Source organism: Eucalyptus grandis, chromosome 9 (genome assembly GCF_016545825.1).
Source record: "Eucalyptus grandis isolate ANBG69807.140 chromosome 9, ASM1654582v1, whole genome shotgun sequence".
Lineage (NCBI taxonomy): Eukaryota > Viridiplantae > Streptophyta > Magnoliopsida > Myrtales > Myrtaceae > Eucalyptus > Eucalyptus grandis.
In genome coordinates, this window is record NC_052620.1 from 5,905,315 (window position 1) to 5,912,928 (window position 7,614).

The following is a 7,614-nucleotide window of genomic DNA, read 5'->3' on the forward strand; positions in this document are numbered from 1 at the left end:
AGGTGAGATATGAGGCCAAGGTAAGTCCTCTGCCCTGTGCGTGTTTAGGCAGCCTGTAGTATGATGGTTTGCTAATCGAGGCTTAGTGGGGTAGAACTCGCTGAGACGTAGTCTCATCCCGGTTTGGGGAAATCATTTCAGGATCCCGCTGAAGAGCTGAGGAGGAGGAATCCGAGAAGGAGAACTCGGAGGCGAATCTTGAGGAGAAGGATTTTTGGAAGAAGAAGACAATCCTGAGAGGGGCCTTGAGTACGGCCCAGTTCATCTGAGATTCTGTCTTCTTTTGAGGTCTCCATTTTGATGTGAATAGAGTTTAGAGTAAAAAGTTGTGAAGTGCTTTGGTTTGTGTTTTGTATAAAAGTTTGGTTATAATTTTCAATATGAAAAATATGGCCCTGCTTTTCTATCCTATCGTTTTATTGTCTAGGGATTTTAACTGCTTCCGCATGTGCTTAATAACTAAAAGGGTCGGCGATACATAGTCCTAGGATATCGCAATATAAAATCGACCAACAGAGAAGGATGTGTGCGTGCCCGAGGATCAAGGCGTGACATCCAGTTTAAGTGGTATCAGAGCGAAGATTTAGGATTGGAGTGATAAGGAGCGTTAACCATGGGATAGTTAGTAGGAAAAGCCTTTAAATTCATGCTGGTGCATGTCTGTGTTAGCTGAGTGCTAAAATTGTTTGTTGTTTGGAGCGCTCTGTTTCTAATTCTGTGTTGAATTGGAAACAGGTGTTAGTTGAGTAAAGCTACACCATGAGCGATCAGGAGCTGAGAACTCTTGCAAAGAGGACCAGTAGGGCCGTTATTCGGGGTAGAGCTCCGACTCGTGTCGGAACCCGAGGCGGACGTGGTCGAGCGCCAGCACAGGCTTGCGTGAGTGGAATGATTCCACCTGTCGTAGATGTCGGGGTAGCAGCCCCTAATGATCCCAGGGTGGATGGGATCTTGCGTGTTTTGGAAGCGATGGGTAATAAAATGGATCAGCAAGCCGCTACTGTTGAAGCCGTTGCTCAGGCCGCTGCAACTGCCGCTGCCACTAGAGCCACTCCTGCTGTCGCACCTGCAGTCGCACCTGCCGTTTCTCCGGCCGCCGTGAATGTTGAAAATCCACCGGAGATAGTGGTCGCTGCAAGGCTAGTCCATAAGTTGGTGGAGCATTTCCTAAAGTTAAATCCACCATTGTTCACCGGGTCTGGAGATCCCTAAGCTACTTCTTCATGGATTCAGAAGCTCAAGAAGGCGTTTGCACTGCTGATGTGCAATGAGGCTAAGAAGGTAATGTTAGCAACTTACTAGCTGGAGGGTGTTGCGGACACTCGGTGGATGACTACTCGTGTAATGATCTTTCCAGAAGGCGTTGTTCAAGATTGGAACACTTTCCGTGAAGCTTTCAATGATAAGTTTTTCTCTGAGACTGCCAGAGAGGTGAAGATGGCAGAATTTCAACGTCTTCGCCAGGGTTCCCTATTTGTTGATGAGTATGAGGCGAAGTTTGCTGAACTTTCGCGATATGCCCCCGAGTTAATCGAGAACCCTGTGAATCGAGCGAGGAGGTTCAGAGATGGGTTTAGGCAAGATTTGAGAAGCGCCTTAGTCCTTCTAGATCGGAAGACTTATAACGACATATATCGGAGAGCTCAGAAGATTGAGAAAGATCATAACGATAAAGCTGCCTCATCTGGATCGAGATTTAGCTCTCACAGGGACAACATCCGCCAAGGAAAGAGGCCGATGTTTGGAAATAGATTCCAAAGCCCGCCCAGCAAGAAGAGTGGATTTAATAGGTTAGGACCTATTAGGAATAATGAGTGTCGCTTGTGTGGGAGAAGACATGGGACAGCATCGTGCCCAGCTAGGACGGGTGCATGTTTTGAATGTGGCCAACAGGGCCACGTAGCCAGATTTTGTCCAAAGAAGCAAAGAGGACAACCTCAGTTGCCGCCGCCGCCACCGATGAGACAGATAGGAGGGTATGCCCCTCAGAATGCACTACAAGGAGGACAGCAGAGACCTCCAGCTCAGGGCACTGTGTACGCAATTACCCAAGGTCAGGCAGAAGCTGCGCCTAGCGTGATCACAGGTACGGTCTCGCTCAACGACCAACCTGCTTACGCTTTGTTTGATTCGGGAGCAACCCATTCTTTCATTGCCGAGCAATATGTTAGGATGCTAGGGTTGAGTCATGTATTGTTGGAGTCGGCAATTTGCATATCTACACCCTTGAAAGATAAAGTTATTGCTGCTTTAGGATGTTCGGGGTGCAAGTTAGAGATTGGTGAGCGAGTGGGGAAAATTGACTTGTTAGTCCTAGCCATGTATGATTTTGATTTGATAATTGGCATGGACTGGCTCACCAATCAACGAGCTAAAATGGACTGCTATCGCAAGGCGATTTAGTTTGACCCATTAGGGGGTAAGAGCTTCGAGTTTGTCGAGAATCGAGGAGGACCTTCGATTTCCTTAATCTCGTTGCCAGAAGCAGCTCGTTTGTTAGATGAGGGTTGCCGAGGGTACTTAGCAACTATCGTGGATACGAAAATTGAAGAACTGAAAATGGAAGATATTGCAGTGGTACAGGAGTTTCTAGGTGTCTTTCCAAAAGAATTGCCAGGGTTACCGCCAAAAAGAGAGATTGAATTTGTGATCGAGCTAGCACCAAGGACAGAACTGATCTCGAAGGCACCTTATCGAATGGCGTTATCTGAGTTAAAGGAACTGAAGGTGCAGATGCAAGAATTACTGGATAAAGGATTTATTCGTCCTAGTGCATCACCTTGGGGAGCACCAGTTTTGTTTGTTAAGAAGAAAGATGGTTCGTTGCGTTTGTGCATCGACTATCGACAGCTCAATCAGGTAACGATCAAGAACAAGTATCCATTGCCGATGATAGATGACTTGTTTAATCAATTGCAAGGGGCGTCAATATTCTCGAAGATCGACTTGAGGACAGGATATTATCAGCTGAGAATTAGGAATGAGGATATTCCTAAGTCAGCATTCCATACCCGGTATGGTCATTACGAGTTTACAGTGATGCCGTTTGGGTTGACGAATGCTCTAGCTGCATTCATGGATATGATGAACAGAGTGTTTAAGGAATACTTAGATCAGTTTGTGATCGTGTTTATAGATGATATCTTGGTCTATTCGAGAAGTAATGAAGAGCATGAGAATCATCTGAGAGCAGTACTCCAGACCTTAAGAACTCATCAGCTGTATGCTAAGTTTAGCAAATGCGAGTTTTGGTTGACTCGTGTTGCGTTCTTAGGTCATGTGATTTCCGGAGAAGGAATCTCTGTTGACTCGAGCAAGATAGAAGCCGTGATCAATTGGCAGAGACCGACATCAGTGTCAGAGATCAGAAGTTTTCTAGGGTTAGCAGGTTATTACAGACGGTTTGTGGAAGGGTTATCATCGATAGCGTCGCCTTTGACAAAGCTCCTGAAGAAAGAAGAGAAATTTGTATGGTCAGACAAGTGCGAGCGTAGTTTCCAAGAGCTGAAGGAAAAGTTGACTACCGCACCTGTGCTGATGATTCCATCTGGTCCTGGAGGATTCGAGATCTATAGTGATGCGTCATTCGGGATTGGGTTACGTGTTGATGCAACATGGCAAAGTGGTTGCATACGCTTCCCGGCAGTTGAGACCTCATGAATTGAACTATCCAACGCATGACTTGGAACTTGCATCCATCATATTTGCGTTGAAGATTTGGAGGCACTATTTGTGCGGAAAAAAGTTTCAGATCTTCACGGACCATCAGAGTCTCAAGTATTTGTTCTCTCAGAATGAGTTGAACATGAGACAACGTCGATGGATGGAATTGCTGAAAGACTACGACTGTGACATTCTATATTACCCAGGAAAGGCGAATAAGGTCGCCGATGCATTGAGTCGGAAGTCTTCAATAGCGCAAATCTTGGTTAAGGAGTGGAACTTAATCGAGAGAGCTCAGGATTCGGAATTCAAATTTGAGGTAGGCCACCTCTCGAGTCTTATGGCCACCCTCATAATTGAACCGGATGTCCAAGTCAGAATCAAAGAACTCCAACCGACAGATCCAGATGTCCAGAGAATTCTTCAAAAGGATACCGATAAAAGAAAGGCTGAATTTCAAGTTTCTGATGATGGGGTATTGAGGTTCCAAGGACGTTTGGTTGTACCTGACAATGTTGAGCTTAGAGAAGAAATTTTATCTGAAGCACATCGTAGCAGTTACAGCGTTCATCTTGGAAGCACTAAAATGTATCAGAATCTGCGTCAACATTACTGGTGGTCAGGTATGAATGCGGATATTGCCAAGCATGTAGCCAAGTGTTTGACGTGTCAGCAAGTAAAAGCCCAGCATTGCAAGCCGGGAGGATTTATGCAACCTCTCTCGATCCCAGAGTGGAAATGGGAGCATATCACGATGGACTTCGTGACTGGACTACCAAGGATTCAAAAGGGGAATGATTCGATTTGGGTAGTAGTCGATAGGCTGACAAAGTCGGCTCACTTCATTGCAGTTCGAAAGGACCTGAGTCTGGATAGACACGTAGACCTGTATGTGCGTCAAGTGGTTCGAATGCATGGAGTGCCGGTTATGATAACATCTGATAGAGACCCGAGGTTTACTGCTGCTTTTTGGAAGAGCTTGCAGAGTGCTTTAGGTACAAAGCTTAAGTATAGTATGGCATATCATCCTCAAACGGATGGCCAGTCAGAAAGGACAATTCAGACTCTTGAAGACATGCTGAGAGCGTGTGTAATAGACTTCAAAAGAAGTTGGGAAGATCAGCTTCATCTGGTGGAATTCGCCTACAACAACAGTTATCAGCAGAGCATCAAGATGGCTTCTTTTGAAGCGTTGTATGGCAGAGCATGCAGAACTCCAGTGTGTTGGGATAAAGTCGAAGAAAGGAAGATAACAGGCCCAGAGTTGGTTCAGCAATCAATAGATGCTGTGGCAGTGATCAGAGACAGATTAAAGACAGCGTAGAGCAGACATAAAAGTTATGCAGATAAGTGTCGAAGGTCTTTGGAATTCCAAATTGGTGATCACGTTTTTCTGAAAGTGTCACCAATGAGGGGAACTTCGCGCTTTGGTAAGAAAGGCAAGCTGAGTCTGAGGTACATAGGTCCGTTTGAGATTCTTGAGAGAATCAGAAACCTAGCGTATCGTCTTGCGTTGCCGCCAAGATTAGCGTAAGTGCATGACGTCTTTCACGTGTCGATGTTAAGGAAGTACGAGCCTGACCCGACACACGTGCTCAATTTCGAGGAATTAGACCTGGATGATCGTGTGTCATACGTGGAAACCCTGATTCAGATTATCAATCGTAAAGAGCAAGTTCTGCGTACAAAGACCATTCTGTCGGTCAAAGTGGTCTGGCAACATCACGGCACTGAAGGAGCAACTTGGGAGACTGAAGAGTTGATGAGACAATTGTACCCCCACCTTTTCGAACAAAGTGTAATGGTTTAAATTTCGAGGTCGAAATTGTTATAAGATGGGAAGAGTTGTGACATCCTGAAATTCGACCCCATTTCGATAAAGTGAAATGGGCATTTCGTCGACGTGCCTATGGCCCTTTTTCTTTGAGTTGATCACTCACGAGTTAACTAACCTATTGGGTAAAGCCGTTAAGGGATGTATCAGCTGTAAAATCCCTAAAAGCTACCTAATTGGTTGGATTGGACTAAAATCACGTCTGATCAATTTTTAACCACGAAATTGAACTCGATTTCGAGAATCGAATTTTAAGCGAGTCATAATCCTTTTTTTTAGGATATTGTCTCATCGTCTGTCAATTTAATGACGAGTCCGAAATTTCAAAAAAAAATTATCAGAAGAAAAATTGAAGCCCGAAAGAAATTAGAAAGGGAAAGAGAAAAGAAATAAAATAAGTATAAAGGTAATATTTTATTTTCTCTCTCCCTCTCCCTTCTTTCTTTCTTTTTCTTTCTTTCTCTCTCTATCTTCTCTCTCCTCTCCCCTCTCCTTCGTGCGGACAGCTTCCCCTCGCCCCCACCGACTTCTCTCTCTCTTCCCTTTTTCACCGGTCCAACCTTATCTTCTCTCTCTCTCTCTCTCTCTCTCTCTCTCTCTCTCTCTCTCTCTCTTCTTTCTTCTTCTTCTTCCTCCCTCCGCACGTTTGAACAAGCGAACATAAACCAGAAGCTCGAGCAGAAGTTGCCGTTCGCTGAAGCCGCCGCTCGCCGCTCGTCCCACCGCCCGCACCCGCGACGCCCACCCGCGCACGCCGTGCGCCCGCCCGCGTCCGTCACCACCGCCGCTCCTTCCCGCGCGAATCAGCCCCTGTTCAGCTCAGTTCCGTCCCGACCAGCCCCCGTCCGCCCACCTCCGGCCGCCGTTCAACCCCGCCGGACCTCCCCGACTTCCCCCTCACCCTCCGCCGGCCTTCCCTCACCGTTTTGGATTTAAATATTAATTTTCGGAATTAAATTAAATAATTATTTATTTTCCGAAAATTCAACTGAGATGGTCTCGGAACCGAAATTTTATGCCGATGACCGTGGTGAAGTTCGTTTATTTAATCGGGCTTTATTTTGAGCTAAATTGAATTTTTAATATTAATTATTTAATTTTCGAAATTAATAAATTAATTTATTATTTTTCGGAAATTAAGATTTTGATGGCCGACGACTGAAATCTCGTGTTGATCGTCGTGGCGCAGTCCGTTTATTTATTTGAGCTCCACGTTGTATGGAATTGAATAAATTGTGATATTTTAGAGGTTTACCCTAAATTGATTGAAATTGATTGAGATTGAATTGTTGATTGGTAAATGGCCAAGTATGTTATTCAGCATTTATAATGCTTTGTTGAGTTGATTTAATTATTTGATTGAGAAATCGTTGGGCATTGGTTGTCGGTATTGAAAGTAGATTGGTAATCACTTGAAAGAGGACACGTGGGCTCGGTGAATTGGAATATCACCTGGAGAATGCACGTGAATTCAGTGGTTGAATATGTCACATTGGCGAAAAGGTCGCCTAAGAGAATGCACGTGGCTCGGAGACTCGGTATGTCATCGGGAGAATGCACGTGGCTCGGTGACGAGTTTGGCATCTAAAAGGGCATGTGGGCTCGGTGAATTGATGCATCACTTTGGTGAGATAGCACCAAGAGAATGCACGTGGGCCAGGCATCTAAAGGCACGTGGGCTCGGTGAATTGATGCATCACTTTGGTGAGATAGCACCTAAGAGAAGGCACGTGGGCCCGGGTATCGTAAAAATGACACGTGGCTCGGTTATCTGATGCGTCATCTTGGCAATTGAGTGCCTTAGAGAATGCACGTGGGTCCAGTATTTGAGAATAGCATCTAAAAGGGCACGTGGCTCGGTAACTTGATGTACCACCTTGGTGAAGAGGTCGCCTTAGAGAATGCACGTGGGCCCAAGGTTTGAGGCACGTGGCTCGGAGACTTGGGATGTCATCCTGGAGAATGCACGTGGCCTAGCTTTTAAATGTCCCATAGTGGGGAATGATTTATGTGACATGTAATCGACTGGTTCGATTTGTTTGGAGTAAATGGGTGTCTATTGTGAATTGTACTTGACTTGCGGGTGAGATGAGGCCAAGGTAAGTCCTGCCCTGTGT

General features: G+C 45.5%; 1 protein-coding gene across 1 annotated transcript; it reads left to right on the forward strand.

Moving 5' to 3' along the window:
* The first annotated feature begins 1,329 nt into the window (after positions 1-1,329).
* On the forward strand, positions 1,330-2,642 carry LOC120288359. The gene is made up of 2 exons (XM_039302302.1): positions 1,330-2,281; positions 2,584-2,642. The coding sequence occupies exons 1-2, from the start codon at positions 1,330-1,332 to the stop codon at positions 2,640-2,642; spliced, it is 1,011 nt and encodes a 336-aa protein (XP_039158236.1).
* Positions 2,643-7,614: the final 4,972 nt, after the last annotated feature.